This window comes from Lepisosteus platostomus, chromosome 2 (genome assembly GCF_059453375.1).
Source record: "Lepisosteus platostomus isolate fLepPlt1 chromosome 2, fLepPlt1.hap1, whole genome shotgun sequence".
Lineage (NCBI taxonomy): Eukaryota > Metazoa > Chordata > Actinopteri > Semionotiformes > Lepisosteidae > Lepisosteus > Lepisosteus platostomus.
This window is the reverse complement of record NC_142612.1, coordinates 69,433,056-69,450,467: the sequence shown is the minus strand read 5'-3', so window position 1 is coordinate 69,450,467 and position 17,412 is coordinate 69,433,056. Positions and strand designations below refer to the sequence as shown.

Genomic DNA, 17,412 nt, shown 5'->3' with positions numbered 1-17,412 from the left:
TATTGGTAAGAGTTGTGTTTATTAAATTTATTTTAAATATTTCTTGCTAATATAAATGAATGTTTACACTACCTCTTTCTGAATCAGCCAAATGATCAAAAACTATCTTTCTGAGTCTAAGTACACAAGCTTGCTATTGGCTCATCGTTTTATTAAGCACACATTGCTGACTAATAGTAATTTAATAGCTCATGGAAAAGGTATTATTAAGCAGGTAAACGCAAATGGCATTTCTTATCACTATTATGGGAATTAATGCAATACTTTATGTAACAATCTTTAGTTAAAAACCAACTAAAAGATTTTACTTAAATCTTTTTATGATGGTCAAAATAAGTCTAGTCCTGTTTAATTAAGAAAATACTATTTTCATTGGCAGGGAATATCATTAAAATAAAAAATGATCAGAAATTACATATCACCTCTTGATAGACAAAAGCTGTGAAATCCTGACTTTTATGAAGCTGGATTGGGCATTCATAGCGCATGGTCTTTAAATCAAAACATTTCTGAAGATACTTTACTAAGTTTCAGTAAAGTACTACTTTTACTAGCTCAGAGTATAAGTCAAAGTCTTCTTATTAATAATAAGTCTTCTTATTAAATAAAACTTAATCAAATAGATTTTATTCTTAGAAAAACACTCAAAATGTCAGTTTTATTTTTAAAAGTGTTTTTAGGAGTCCTTATAAAGGACACTTAAAGAGCAAGGGAACTGTAGAACTCAACATAATTTGCAATCGGAAATATTCACAATTCATACAGTTCCAATAAGGAGAAACAGAAATAAAAAGAAATTAGAACCCACTGAATAATTAATTATAGATAGAATGCCCAAATCACTCATCAGAGATGGACCTCACTCAACATGTGAGGACTATCTTCTATAAATCTTTGAGAAGACATCTTAGCAGTCCTCTGTTCTCTATTCTCTCTCATAGATACTCAGAGCCAGGAACGGCTTATAAAAGTTCTTGGGACAACTGCAAACCATGATTGATCGATGGAATCACCTGACCATGCAGGAAATTCAGTGCGGTGTATATGTATGTCTCGCATACTAATGTGTTATTTCTCTCTGCATAAATTCCTATGCCTCCATCTCTCAGTATCAAACAAGAAATACCTACAAGACTACCTAACAGCACATGGCATCCACGGCTCATGCTCCACCATCCACTGTGTTTTTCAGTTTTTTTTTCTACTATTTCAAATTTTTAATACACTTGGTCCAACACTCTTGGTCATTTATAAACCCATGCATGTTTCTTATGAAGAATCTTCAGATCATTATACAGTGTATAGGTAACTGCAGATTGTCATTGTCACACAGCATATTGCACATGTCATAAGTGCGCCATTAAGAGTTATTTTATATAACAAATGGTGGATTAATGAATAATGGTGGCACTTTGGAGTAGTGGTTAGCATTTTTTGCCTTACAGTGCAGGGGGCCTGCGTTCAATTCTGGACCTGGGATGCTGTCTATATGGAGTTTGTATGTTCTCCATAGGTTTGCATGGGTTTCCTCTGGGTGCTTCAGTTTCCTCCCACAGTCCAAAGACATGCTGGAAACTGTGTGTGCCTTGTGCCTGTTGTTTGCTAAGATCTGGCTCACCTGTGACCCTGAAGTGGATAAAATAGGATAAACGTATTAATAAATAAAACCTTTATTCTCTGTATCCATGCTAGAGTCTGTCTTATTAATATACAGTAAGAGCATATTTTGTTTTCAGTTACTCTGGTATCAATTAATTTTGAATCAGACATTGTTAAGATACTGCATACAGTATGCAGGCTATGAAAACTGTGATAGAAAACCATGGTTTTCATGAGAGACTTTCACCTTTCTTACAAAGAATGGAAAAAATGATTGCAATGTGAGAAACAGAATATAAAATGGTGCACATGGTTAATGACTGCTGTCTTAGTTCATCAGAGCACCTATAGTGCCTATAGTGATCTAGATTTTTTAGACAATAAAGATACTGAAGAGTAATTCTTCAGAGAGTGGAAAACATAGGTCAGAGAAACATTAGGGAACTGTGATCTAACATAGAATACTCTGAAGTATACTTTGAAACTATACAGGCAAGTCTTTTAATTTAAGGAATGTAGATTATGTAGAACGGTCAACAAAGCTAAGTGTGAAAAGCAACAGCAGTAATGAACACAGATATAGAAAAAAACATGGCATTTTTAGATTTCCTGAAGGGTTTTCATAACGTTTATCATAAAAGATAACTTTTCAAAGTTGCAGGCCTTCAGGCAGCCATTCAAGATAATGCATATGTATGAATTGTGAACTGGTTAAAGGATATAAAACAGAGTGTACAGATAAGGGGTGATTGTTTCTGGTGTGTTTAATTAGTGGAGTACCATAGGTATCTGTATTAGGACCACTGTCATTCCTCATTTGTAATTGATATTTTAGATGTATATTCAGGTGTAGATAGTAATGTAGTGAAATTTTGCCTCTGAACATTCTGAAACACGATGGGAGGATTAAGCAAACACTGTAGACGCTGGAAAGAAGATTAAAAAAGATACAGCTTAAATCAGGACTGAGGAAATACCTGGCAAATAGCAGATAAACAGAGGCCATATCACCCTGCAGATCATAACAGGTAACCTGCTGAAGCTAAGCAGGTGTGAGTCTGGCCAGTACCTGGATGGGAGACCTCTTGGGGAAAACTAAGGTTGCTACCTGGAAGAGGTGTTAGTGGGGGTGTTCACCCTGTGGTCTATATGGTCCTAATGCCCCAGTATAGTGATGGGGACATACTGTAAAAAGGTGCCATCCTTTTGATGAGATGTAAAACGGAGATCCAGACTCTCTGTGGTCATTAAAAATCCCAGGGCGTTTCTCGAAAAGAGTAGGGGTGTAACCCTGGCATCCTGGCCAAATTTCCCACTGGCCCTAACCAATCATGGCCTCCTAATAACCCTCATCTATGAATTTTATGTATTATTTAATATAAACAACTGCAGTGTATTACACAAAGAGAGAAAAATAATCAACTATTGAAACAAAATGATGCTAAGCTTGAATAAGCAACTTCAAAAACGATTACATACACATACAGTATGAAGGATATATATTTCTAATGCAGATATTGGTTTACTTTCTTCTTTATTATTTTTACATAATACAAACCCAAACCATTCCATCCAGTGTGAACTCCATCAGTGAGTTCATTGGCACCAGTATTGGTTTTATTCAAAACTAAGGAACAAACATAGTAAAGTAAAATCAGATATGCTTTGGGTCAATTCCCTATCCTCAGCATGTCTTCAAAAACCTAAAATTGTTTAAATAGTTAATTCAAGCAATTGCACATTGCTTAAGCAAATCAGGCCCTAGATGCTAGTATCAACAGTTTCCTTCAACCAAACAATGATTTACCTTCCCAGTTTTCAAATGTAACAGATAGTGTTTTTTAAAAGGCAGTCATAACATATAGTACATAAAGGGTAGAAATGCAAAGTGACCTTTACTGCCATAGAAGGGCTATAGTGACCTACAGTATTTTACAATAGCGTATTGTTGATACACATTGGATCCCTTGCTTTTCTTCTGTCAAAGAGAATGGAAAATGGCTGAATTGAGTTTCAGCAGAGTCATGTATGGACATTATTGTAATTTTGTTAGTATTTCAAAAGACAACAACAAAGTCCTTGGGTCACTGGGTCATCTAAATGGCAGGAAATTAGAGATTCTTGCTCAAAGATGTCCCACAAAAATATCACATACACAAGTGCGGCAATTTCTGAAATAATACACTTATCTGTATCTTCCCAAGACTTACTGTATTTGAAATCTTAATGAATAGGAAAAAGATTTACAAATCAATTTAAAAACATAAAGTTCTCCCTTCTCTCCGCATTTTGGTCACCTGTAGGCCTGCGGAGAAGGTGTTGCCATGGTTTTCTAGGGTGTCCGCTCTTGTTCATATTCATTAAAGCCCATGCAATGTTTTAGATCAAATTATCACCTGAACAGGCTGTCACCTTGCACAGGGGATTAGCAGCCACTGCTGAAACAGACGCTTTTCCATGCATGTTAGGTGAAAATAATGAGAAGTTCACCTTGAAGATGAACACATCGTACTCTCTTATTACTTCACATGCTAATTCCACACAAGGACAGCAAACAGAGACAGCCTAGATTGCTATCATCGTATTCTGTTAGAAGCTGAACAGAATAGGATATTTAAGGGTGTCTGGACATAAAATTAACCACGCCATAAAAAAACAATTTGTTATCTGAAAAATAAAGAAGCCCAACGTCATTATTTAAATCTCACTTCTCTTTTATGAGGTTCTCCAGTTTATTCAGTTCCTTGCATTCTTTAATTCATTGTCAGTGAGAATATTGGCTTCCATAGTGACAAAAACCTACACAGGCATAACGAAGAATAGCCTATATAAATTTGTTGTTAGCTAAAAACCAAGACTTTTGGAACTGGCACCGGTTTTCGTAAACTAAAATCAAAATCATACAGCATTTCAAAGAAAATGGCATTCGTCTCACTGATACCCTTACCAGGAATGGCAGACTGAAAATGTATGGATTCTATTCACATGGGAGCTTTATGGGATTAAAGAGTCCCATCTGAATGTACCAGCCATCAAATTAAGATCAATTCAAAGTAATTACAGCATTAGACTGTCTGCCAGAAAATCGTTTCAGAGTGTATTTGAGGAGAGGGCATCTTAGCTTGTAATGTTGTATCTATAAATTCACTTGTAAGAATCATGTTACTAAACACCTTAGTATCAATAAGAGATCACAGTTTTTTGAGCTGTCTGTGATGTGTTCTGTAGAGTGGCATAGCCCAATGCAACATTGGTGAACTGTGTAACTGATTTATACAGAGTACTGTAGTTCAACCAAAAAGTAAATTGAAATCTAGTATCCTGCAAGATTACAGTAATTCAAGCTACAGGTGGTACTATTGTTTGTCTTAGTGTTTTTGCTACATGTTGTAGGTGAACATTTTTCACAGCACTAAATGTTTTATCCTTATGGAACACCAGCTGAAATAGAAGTACAGTAGGTAAATAAGTGTCTGGAATGGAGAAATGCATACACCGGGATTGAAAGAAAAATGCAACAAATCATCAAATTTAGAATTGAAAGTTGTTCCAAAATATACTGTGTATAGAACAACTACGGATTAAAGACTAGGTCTTCTGTTTCTGTAAAAATGGTTAAATGAGTAGTCAGATAGCTTTGTTACAGTACATACAGTGTATCCATTTTCTCTTGTGCGGTGAAGTCATTGACTGTCATAGCTAGTCATTACCCGACAATCCTGAAGTGAAATATAATTTACAGCCAGGGTCAATTACCTCAACACAGAGCAGTCGAGCTTCATCTAATTTAGCTACAAACAACGAGCATTGGGGACCTGCTCCTACATGTAAACTAACATTCCAGTTTTCACAAAAACCCTAAACGACCACCTTGCATAGTGTTTATAGAAACCATTTTTATCATGTTCACACTTTTGTTGAAAGAAAGAACAGTGAACCCATCTGGAGTTTGTTATTAGACTGATGCTTTAGGAGCCATTTCAGATTATTATTATACATTTACTAAAGTCAGTATATTTTTTCCCCTTATCTAGGACGCCCAGATTCACGGTTGACATTTCTGTCCCATCTAGTAAAGTTGTAGGGTTTTATTTGCATCTCGGAGATGACTGATCGCTCTCCTACCAGTAAGACATTTTACATTACTGGTAAGAATAAGCAGGTTTAGCCCAACAAGCTAGTCTAGCCTAACATATTAAACTAATTAATTACCGTCATTGCTTATATTTGAAGAATTATTTATAAATTCCAAGAATTTGTTTATAAATTATCAATTGTTTTTATTCCTGTTTTGAGGAATAGAAGAATTCCAATATGTTAGTTTTTAAAAAATAAAAGACAGATTCATTTGATGGAGCGGGATACAGACTACGGCTCATACTTTAAACATTTTTTATCGCGCACCTCTACTCCCAGTGCTCGTCTCCAGTGGGACTCAAAGCGAAGCCACACTCACGTGCATGTAGTAATAATAATATGATGAGGTCTAACAGACCTGCGATACAGACTACGCGAGACAAGCAACAGTGTGCTTCGCACTGCCTGTCCAGTTACCTTCCAGCGCGCTTCGAGAACCACCGAAGGTTTTCTGCTGCGCATCCAGGGGTTAAAAAGCACTTCGTCTGACAAAACAGAAGGAAGAAAAGCAAAAGAAAACATCGGAAATAATCTCTGAAACAAAACTGCTTTGTGAACGGCAGAAAGAAAGAAAGCAAGTCTGGACTAGATACTAAAATCAGACATCAAGGTACAGTAATAGCTGGCTCGGGCAACTTGGTTTTGTTCTATTTTTATTGTGCAACTTCTTCGTAGGTGGAGAATAAACTTGCTGTCTGGTACAGGCAATCTGATGATCAAACACTAAAAAACGTCAGGATTTAATAGGCTGCAGGAAGGGGCTATTATATTGTTTTAAGTGGTGGATTTCTGTTATTTGAATGTTTTCTCCTGGACTCAATGTTTTATTTTTAACGGGGTTATCCGTTGTGATATACAGTAATTTATTTGTAATACTTCATACTTACTGTATATATTTGTTTCTCAATTTGTATACAGTGCGAAGAAAGAAGTTCGTAGAGCAAAATGTTAAGTCTCACCTTTTAAACTATTACGAAAACCGGGGCACTTCTACAGAAACCTAAGGTCAGTTATACCTTTTTTGGTAAGGGTAACCCGTTTTCTTTTTTGTTTTGTTCAATACATAAAATCATATATGCATATGAAGTCGTATAAAACGAAACCGATTCGCTTGAGTATGGCTATATTGAATAACGGTATTATTTGACAATATTCTTTCAAACAAAAGTCAAGCGACTTTTTGAATTTTTCTGTTCATGAGGCAGTGAACGAGCTGTCCTCGTTCCATTAATCGGAAATACACGGAGTCCCAGGCAGTTTGTATGCTAATTAAAATACGGATATTATATAGGAATAATGTAGGCAATTACATCTGTTGATACGCAGTCTTGCGCTGAATATCAATCTGAAAATGATTTGGTTATTTTCTAAAGTAAAGATTATTTGATTATGAATATAGTTTCTGACTATTGTCAATAAATCTTAATTTCCACTGAATTATGTGAAATATTTTAAGTACTGTTTAAATAAAGACGAGAAGGGTGCGCAGAAGACTACCGTCGCACAGAAGGCCACTCGTTGCTTCACAGACTTGTTTTGCCTGTAAAGACCTTGTGAGCACGTTTTCTAGGGAACACTCTGAATCTAGTCTCCGTAGCACGGATCCTTTACATATACTGAAAGACATGGTTTGCAGTAATTTCATTTTACACCCACTGTACATAATCAAATGGCTTTTGAAAGTGAACCAAGTTTCCAGTATTTACTGAAAGTTCTTCACGTCCCAAAGTCCCCTCAACAGTCAGTTCTCAATCTTAATGAGACTGCTACTGTAGCATTTGTTGGTAATGAGACCAAACCCAGAAGATGCGTTGGAAATATTTTTTTTCCCCGTGTATTGTGTCTCTTTAAACAATTTTCAGTAATTGAACAGGAGCTGTGTGTATTTAAAATTGTTAATGTTAATGTCTCTGAGTTTCTCTTGATTATATGCACTAAACTCTCACTGCCCATGTCTGCTGCAAGTCAATTATAAATACACAGCATACAATATGTTAGTAATATTTGGAAACCTTTTGTTATGCCACTCTACTTTCAGTTAATAAATTGTTTTGAAATTTAATTGGCTTGGTGAAGACACATCAATCACCTCAACAAATCAACAATAACATGTTTAACTTGACATTTTACATATACCTGTATGATCAAGGCCACATGTCCTTTCAGGAATCTCAAAAACTGCTCCTTGTTGGCGTACAGTTTCTGGTCGTCTGCCGAAATCATTTTATCAGACCAGATGGAATAACCTAATTATTTAAAGAGATGTTGATGGACCTCAAGTGACTGAAAAGTGACCGTGCAATGCTCTCTGTTTGACCCTCCCAAAAGACTCAAAATGGCCCAATTTATGCAAATCAAGCAAAAACAATTTTGGGATCAAGCCTTCAACAAGGCTATTGAGCATTGTTTTTGCTCATTCTCAGAAACAGCAAGACCGTTCACTGTCACATGCTTTGATGGCAGTGTTGAATCATAGTTGATTGATACCGTCAGTGTGGTTCAGTCAACTTACTGTCAAAGGAGATGTTGTTTTCTCCTGACTTCAGATGTTTATAGTATATACAACACTGGCCAAATATTATCTGTGGCTTTCTGAGAACATTAGAAAGATTAGAAATGTTAGAATGCCATTCAGCCCGTCTTTGAACCCTTTTTAAGGCTAGACTTTGTTTACTGTGATATGATGACCAAAAACTGAGCCTTGAGCATGTCATTAGTCCAACTATGGCCAAGATTTCCCAGGTGTCAGCGAATTATTAGTTTAGCATCACTGGGGAAGGGACTTGGCTGGTGCATCCCGGGACATACTGTAACAGACTCCTTCTGGCTTGTTGAGATTGAGTGAATTGATGTGCTGTCAGTGAATGCTGTGCTACTCCTCCAGTGGGCTTGGTGCTCCAACAGTGTACAGTACATGACGGTAGATGATGCCTTCTGTACGAGGAAGGAAAACCCGTACTGCTCTCATCCGTTCCATGATTTTCTAAGAGTTGTAATGGAGTGTCGAGTTTCAATAAAAAAGGACAATTCCTTTTTTGTAATTATTATCTTCAAAATAATGAGCTTTGCATTTGCATAAAGGTCAAAAGTTTACAGAACCTTGAATTTAAACCTAAGTTGAACCCAAGTATCCTTTTGGCCGATCCTTTGGCCATCTGTTTAGGGTTTACTGTAAGTCAGGTGTGTGTGGGCTGTAGCTGTAAAGCCTCTCAGCAATCTCAGATCTAGTGAGTCACGCCTGCTGGTTATCACAGCCTCAGTAACATTGTGTACTACAGGAAATCACTGCCAAGTGAAGACGTTTTCCATGGCCTATAAAGAGGCCTTTCCATTGCTGTTTAAGGAAATCATTAAGTGCTGCATGCAAATAATATAGTAAGCTGAATGTCCACCTGCCAGTCAGAAAGTATAGGCAGCTGATCTTTGAGGTTTGCGGCCGTACTTTTCCTCCTTGTACAGTATTGCTGTATTCTTGTGCAGACCACATTGCACCCATGTTTTCTGCTTTCTGTTCATAGTTGTTGGTACATACATATTACAATTATCCTTCAGTTGAACATTTTAATGTATGTGTCTTACAGAAAGAAATGTTTTTCTTTTATCTTAACTAAACTGTGTGTTTCTCAGACTCAAATAAAACATATAAAGTGTTGCTCAACAGTGGTTTTGATGATATAAGATCATTGCTACTTGACCATAAAACATGAAACATAACATTCCACCGCTTACTTCAGCTGACACTAACCCCACACCTTCAGGACATGTGCAGCATTTCCTTGGGTCTGGTTGTGATTTGCTACTGTATATCCTAGAGTGTTTTGAAAATGCCTCTTTAATGATTTTGGTCAAGTCGTTATACCTGCCATTCCTGTGTCTCATTGTACCCACTGAGGTGTGACCTCACCAAATGCACTTTTAGTGAGTGAAATAAGCAGATGGGTTTTGTTGATTTACTTTGAGAACAGAGCTAAAAAGGCCATTACCTGAGTTAGAACAAACAGTTACCATTGCTGCTATAATCAGGGGCTCATTCAGCTGTGACCAGCATCACCCAGCAATCATACCTCTTCTTTTAACAAATGCACGGTGTATTGCTAATTAGTTTTAAATTGCATATTTTCTGCTAAACATTGTTGTAAATGAGCACGGGAAATGGTATCACTTTTGCAGCAATTACACTTTGCCACCTATCAAAAGCACAAGCTGGCCATGATATGATCCTGCTGATATTTGCATTCAATACAAAATACAGTTGGACAAAGATAAAAATCAAATAATTACGATTTCTTCTTTAAGTATAAACACATTTTTTAAAACAATTTTCTGTGCAATCACTTTTTATCATCAAAAGTCATGAAAAAGATGATGAAGCTTATCAAATAAGTAATGTTCTGCGCCAGATCTCAGTTCTGTGTTGGAATGATTCCAATCATAACACTCAGCATGTGCATACAAGCTTGGTAAAAACCAAGTCTGTGAAAAGGAAGCAAAAAAGTTGCATTTTGCAACAACTTATTTAACTAAGGGACATACACACAACATATTCCTGGCAAAACAGCAATACAACATTTCATTAAATGAAATGTAATAGTTGACTAACTGTTCATAACATTTCTTCGGCACACAGTGAGACTTTTTGTCAATGCCTGTTCAGAATTTACTTAGTATGCTACAGTATATGCATGAAAATTGTGTAGCATTGGTAAACATTTAAAACTTTGGAAATGATTTAATGAAATATAATCATATAAAAATATCTCTAAACACATTGACATTCATACATCTTTATTCATATTAAAATACAGTGAGAGAATAGGGATGTTGGCTGACCACAGGAAAACCATTAAATGTTCTTTTTTCTGTGATAAATGTAGGGAAGTATACCATCATGGTTCAACAGTATTGCCATCCTGTAGCCTGGTCAGGCCAGATCTCAGAACCTAAGCAGGGCTGGAGCTGGTCAGTGCTGGAACAGGACCTCTAAGGAAAACCAGGTTTCTTATGCAAGTGTTGTTGGTGAACTAGGAAGTGATACTCTTCCCCCCGAACCACAATTTCACTAGACACTGTGATGCAGAAGATGAGACATTAAACCAAAGTCCTTGACTACTTTGTTAATTAAAAATCACATGTTGTAGAGAATGGGGATGTGAATCCTGATATCCTTGCTAAATTCCACTCTGGGCTTCTACAGTTTGGTTTTCCTAAAGTTTTCCCTTAATTCAACTGGAGAAGTAATTTTTCACTGCTGGCATATATAGTATTTGCTTCTACAGTGGTATATGTAGTAGCTTTCTTCTTCTATGAGACGTGCTTTGAGAAGCTTTCAGATGGAAAGTGCTACATAAATTAAAGAAATTATTATTACTGAAATGTTGTGGCTGCCAGTTTTTTTTCTGAATAATGCATCAATTTTTTACTGCACTAGTCAAACACAATACTTCAGGCTATGCTTATGTGATCTCAAGATAAAGCTTTCTATAAAATAATATGAACTTCAGTGTAGATTTTATCTATGGAATGAAGTAAAAGAGACTTGAGACAGCTTGCCTTGTTTTGTTTATTGCATTCATATTTTTGATAAATTAAGGTTTAAGTGGTGACTAATGCTCAGCAACACAGAAAAACATTGTCTTAAAAAGGCTTTACTCTCTGTGAATTTATTACTGTATGTGTTAATGGGTGTGAATAGTTTTGACTTCATAAGACTAGGAACGTATTGCAATTAATTGTAATAGGACACATATTAACATCCTAATAACAGTGATCCAGAGAGTTAAGCAACTGAACTGTGATTCCAACAAGACAGAAATAACAATAATACATGACTGTTCTTGAAGAGTTTATCACCATTAAAATTTACTTTGGCTTTTGTCCTGATCGCTAAACTGTACAATAAGATGAACAGCAGCAAATGTGACAGAAAAATAGAAGTTTCCCACTACATTACAAAATAAATAAGTTATTAATACGATTAGTTGGGTGAAAGTAAAATAAGGAATACATGGTTCTCGGTTTTGACACTCTGAACATTAACATTGCTGCTTTAATATGAGCCTGAGCCGGTAGTACAGTCAAGCAACAGAGAGACAAGGCATGGGGTAATTTCTCTGAGAGTTTGAAGCTGGACAGAGGAAGTGAATAACAAAGGAACATCAAGTTATTGCTTGGCACAGCTGGCACTGCCATTCTTACCCATCCTGCAACACAGAATAAAAGTAGATGAACTGTAGACCAGGAGTCATCACTGCCCATCACTGTGACCTTCTGTATTCTCCAGCCAGAGACCCAAGAGAGTGGTCAGCTTCAACACCTCCTGGACATGAACCTAAACTTTTACATTAGACAGCATCTTGCATCCAGCCTAGTCCTTCTGGAATGTTGACAGAGCTGTTAATGATTGAACTGTCCATTAATAAAGCTGCCTGCCTGACCTGAAGGTTGCTGTGCACTGCAGCATGGGGAATATCCTGGTAACCAACCTCAGACACTTTCAGAGGGGACATTTGTAAATATTGCACCACAGCTGGAGCAAATACATTAATGTCTTTTGTATTGACTGTGCCTTTTTTATTGAATAGGGATTATGCAGTGCCGTTCAGGTGAGCACTTACATTTTCAAGGATGAATGTGAACAACAGCTATAGCCCACCAGCACCCCAGGTTTTGTTCAGTGTATGAAACCAGTTACCGAAATTCCTCGTAGCCCTGCATACATAGTCCTTCAAACGGAAAATAAAAAAATCTGCATTATCAGAATATGTACCTTTTTTAAAAATACTGCTTCATTATATTGTTATAAAACTGACATTGACCTGTTCTGGCTTGTTGGATTGTGTTCTTGGTTCTAGTGCCATGGATATTGCCCACTTTTCTTAAGCTTATTTAATCAGACAACAGCAATTTACTTTGACAGAGAGTGTTTCTTCCAAAACAACATTACAATGAGCCAGTTAACATACACTGAATTTTCTGCCACCTCTGAGAACTCTTGAAACCTGCAAGTAAAACCCGATTCATTGTTCTGTTTCTCTGACCCAGGATGTCACCGTGAACTCTTTCTATCTTCCTGTGTGTTTCTTTTCCAATTCAATAGAGAAAACACATCATAACTTCCTGGAGCAGAGGAAAGAATTGTGCTTTTCTTGGTGAAATTAAATCCCTTTTGCTTCTTTCCCTGCAATCCTGTTAACCAGTGCACCCTTTTCCTGTTACCCTTGCCTGGGTTTCCCAGCAGCTCCTGTACCCAACCGAAGATGCCAGGTTTATTGAACCGTTCTACCTGGGCTCCACTGTTGCTTAAAGCTTCATGCATCAAGTCCTGTGCCAACGGCTGCTCTCTGGGCATCACTGCCCACCTTACCTATCTTAACCCACATTCCGAACCAGTGGAAGGTAAGGTTGATGTTGCTGCAGCTTGTGTATATACCACTCCAGTATTTAAGGTACAGTATTTTAGCATCCATGTCTGTGTCTTAGACGGGTGTATGCACAGACTTCATAGTTTATCTCTCTCTCAATTGTTTTTGTTTTTGGTCTGACGTCATGCTTTAGGCGTGTTTGTATACCCTCTGCAAGAAACGGAAGTGGTAGTGGGATTCGAGGCCGTGATTGCTGGAAGGATGGTGAGCGTGCAGATTCAGAGCAGAGCCAAGGCTGAAGACTGCTGCCTGGACTGCTGTGCCAGCTCAGCTGTGGAGCAGCAGTGCTCTAATGGTAAGGACTGGAACTGCTGTGGCAGCTCCAGCCTGGACTTCCAGTGCACCAATGGTAAGAATCTGGGTCTCATCAAGAGGCAACAAGAATACAAAGGACTTGAAGGGTGCATTACACTTGTTAGAGAACGTTACACAATCCATTCCATTACCGTAAGTTACCCATATCAAACTGTAAGAACATTACAATAAATAAGCGGGCATAAAAAAAACAGGGAGTTGGTTGAATGCCAGTTTGTCATTGGTGACAGCAATATTCCCAGATCTATGATGGATGTCTGAGCTGTTCTCTAGAAAAGTCATTTTCTAAGAGAATGTCTCTCGGGCATTTTGCCATCTGAGTTTTAATGCAGCCTTGGGATTCTTTTCATCTCTTCTCAATGTTTAAAGATTTTGCAGGAGGTGGACTGATTTCCTTTGGATAATGGACATGGCAAAGTGACCAAGGCTAAATGCCAAAAATCTCCACTCCTGATCCCAAGGATTTCAGTTGCTTGGAAACAAAAAATACCAAATGAATTACTTATCAATTAATTTGATAACAGGTGGCAGGGTGACACAGTGGTTTGCATCGCTACCTTACTGCACTGGGGCCCTGGGTTCAATTCCAGACTTGAGAAATGTATATGTTCTCCTTGTGTTTGCATGGGCTTCCTCCAGGTACTACAGTTTCCTTCCAAACTCCAAAGACATATTGGTAGGTTAATTGGCTTCTGAGATAATTGGTCCTGGTGTGTGAATGATTGTGTCCCGTCCAGGGTGTATTCTTCCTCACCCCTGTTGCTTGTCAGGATAGGCTCTTTAACTTGTAAAAGCAGTTTAAAAGTGGATGGTGGATGTTAGTCATTGCCAGTGTAGTCAGTCCAGACTTATGAGTGGCAGCTTTTTGTGGGTCCATAGTTCCAGTAGATGCTCTGTGTAAAGTAATCACTGAACAAAGTCAGTTTAATCCTTTAATGGATCCAGCAGATGAAAACAGTACTTTATAATGAAAAACCGCTTTGCTCTTTAGCACTTCCATTAGCTCAGACCAGATTGGTAGAGAGAACAGCAAACCCTTTTGCACTAGAAGAAATGTTTCAGGTTCAGTATAGATCACCTAAAAGGCCGCTATTCTTCTTTTACCGTAATAACATGTCTTTGCAGACCTAAGCAAAAAAGAATGACAAATGGATTAAGCTCAAAGCATCCATTTGGAATTGCATTAGTTTAAAAAATTATACTAATATGCCCAGGAATGGAAGAATGTTTTTTTTTTCCTGCACTGAATAGTCAGAGTCATGTGTATGATAAAGGACATTTCTTGTTTTGTTGTATGCTTCTAAAATGCCTGTAATACGACTGTATTCTGGGTGTATGACTTCAGACAGGACATAATAGTGTGCCATGTAAATTGTAATGATTTATTAATGTAAATACATTATTTAATGACTTAAAAACTCTTAATTTTACTTCAAATATTGTACTGTTGTTGACAAAAACACATCACTCAAAAAGATGTATAATATGTATTTTTAGATACATAAATTTTGAGTGGGATATATATATTTTAAAACGTATATATAGAACATTATATATATTTTTTTATATATTAATTATTATATTATATTATATATATAATGTTATGCATTTCTTTTTCATATTCAATATGTTTGATAACTTCATATTATTTTGAAACTGAAATATGAAAAGCAGTGTACAACCTAACTACATAAATACACAGCAGTTATTTTCCATAAAGAATTCTCTTAACCAGCATCTCTCTTAAAACAACAATGTTTCAGTGCTGTCTGCTCTACAAATATGTGCTTACAGGACACCTCGTCCTGGATGAAGACTTGGAGCGAACCACTTTTATTGTTGGCACGGGGGTGATTGCTCCAATGAACATAGTAACTGTCATCATCAGCACCACCCTGGAACTCTCCACATTGCACAATGGAGCAATCCATCTCGTATTCCCTTCAGTGTTCACTCCCATTGTGACTAGAATGGCTCAAACCAAGAACGAAACTGGGGGGCGGTGTGATGAGAATGGGTAGGTTGGAATTCACTTTCTTTGATTTAGCACAAAACTATTAACAACGTGTGCCTAAATGTGCTGATGATATTAAACAGTAACAAGATTTGTGGTTTTCATCCATTATATAAAGCCACAACGTCTGTCTATAAATTACGCAGAATATGTCGTCAGATTTGAGGTCAGAATACTTAAGGCGTTCTTGGACTCACTACAGCACAAGGAAATGTGCATTTTTACTGAGTGAAGGGAAGACCTTCTTTATGCTAGGTTCTGCCCAACCAAAATATTCAGGAATGGTATAAAATGGTACTGTTTGTTCCACGGAATGGCCCAGTGCACTTGCTGTCACAAAATGAAGACTGAAAAGTAGAAGCAGAGCAGGACCTCTCGTCAGTTTACTGCATTGTGGGAAAGAAAGCGGATGTAAGTGGCCTCACAGGAGGCATGGTTGTTGGCGCAGGTGCTTCAGAGGTGTCATGAAAGGTAACAGCAGACGTGACTAATGTGTCAGTTCAAACAGCCTCAAGGTTAACATTTCCAGTGTTTAACTGTGGCAAAATGTTATGTTAGCCTCCTCTTCTGCAGTTACCAATGTTGTGACGTGCAACACCTCTGAGATTTCAAAGGGAAATGTGTAGCTGCCTCTCTACTGTTTGCTCCAGTGACCATCATGTTCTGTCACCTTCCGAATCTTTTCTGCGTGGCAGTGGTTGGTGATGGAAACTCATTTTAGGCTACTGAAACTATGGAACTTGAGTGGCCCAGTATCTCCACAGGCAGCATTGAAGTCAATGTAGTGATGTTGTGGTTGTATTTATGGTATTCTCTATGTTTTTTATGATAGTTTGCAGTGATTGTTTATTTCTTAAATGCAATAGTATTGGAAATGGTTACCAACTGATATTCGTGCTGAAGGTCCAAGAACTTCATTACAACAGGCTTAAAAAATATACAAAACAGAAAAGTTCAGTGGGTGTACAGGAGGACAGGGAGGACTGATCTGGACCATTAATCCAACATGTTACAAAAGTACAGTATTAAACCACACTCAGATGTAATCTGTTTTATCGCACATAAATTTATATCATCATAAATAAACGTGCTGTACTTGGCTTTACAGTGTTTGTTTAAGAACAGAAATGTTTAGAAAATTAAATAATTTTAATTGCTGAAGCCTTATTGAATACAAAATCCAATCGCAAAATATTTCTTAACATTGACTTCGACCATCAATCAAAGATTGATCATCTTTTTTTATGTTCAGTACAAATGTCATCAGGACACGTCTGGATATTTTGTTCCTCCAATTTCTACTTCTTTATTGATGATTATAATTACGATAATGAAAAAATTAACAATTTTCTTTGACTGAAATTCTTTTAGGTCTGCACATTTCTGGAGGAAATGTGTTAGTCTACATGTGTGTTTGGATTATTGCCCATAAGACTAGGTACAGTACAGTACTGTATATGGAGTCTGCTGGCATCCTCAGTTTACCAGGTAACCCTGTGCTCTTTCAGTCCTACCACCTGCTTTGGTGCTACATCTGGGAAGCAGGAAAAGACTCCAGACTCTGACCCGCAGTGCATCCATGCCATTTTCACCTGTCAGGCCTCGACTACACTGCCCTATGAGCTGAACTTCGAATTGCTGGTGAGGGGAGCTTGTCTGCTAGCAGGTGAGACACTGACACTGATCATCAGATCTCGGTGAAAAGGATACACAACATACCAATCACAGCTGAATAGACATCTACTGTACATAATAAATGGTTCTGCTGATAGATTATTCTGTTCATTTGTACAGACAACCAGTGAACTTGGATTCCACATTAGTGAAACATAATACAACATACAGTATTTCAGTACACTTGAGTTTTCTGGTAACAATTTGCATGTCATTAATGAAATGCATTAATTAAAATTTTGTGGCACCATT

The 17,412-nt window shown here is 37.3% G+C and overlaps 1 protein-coding gene across 5 annotated transcripts in view; it reads left to right on the top strand.

Annotated features, from left to right (window-relative positions):
* The first annotated feature begins 5,707 nt into the window (after positions 1-5,707).
* vwa5b2 (von Willebrand factor A domain containing 5B2) overlaps positions 5,708-17,412 on the top strand; it is a 30,408-nt gene continuing 18,703 nt past the window's right edge. Inside the window, exons 1-6 of one of the 5 annotated variants that reach the window (XM_088616057.1) lie at positions 5,708-5,726; positions 6,655-6,741; positions 12,971-13,131; positions 13,291-13,506; positions 15,267-15,489; positions 16,995-17,152. In XM_088616057.1, coding sequence (XP_088472183.1) covers positions 12,993-13,131; positions 13,291-13,506; positions 15,267-15,489; positions 16,995-17,152 — 736 coding nt within the window. In that variant the 5' untranslated portion in view covers positions 5,708-5,726; positions 6,655-6,741; positions 12,971-12,992. The other 4 variants (XM_088616043.1, XM_088616052.1, XM_088616077.1 and 1 more) reach the window with 4 other exon arrangements.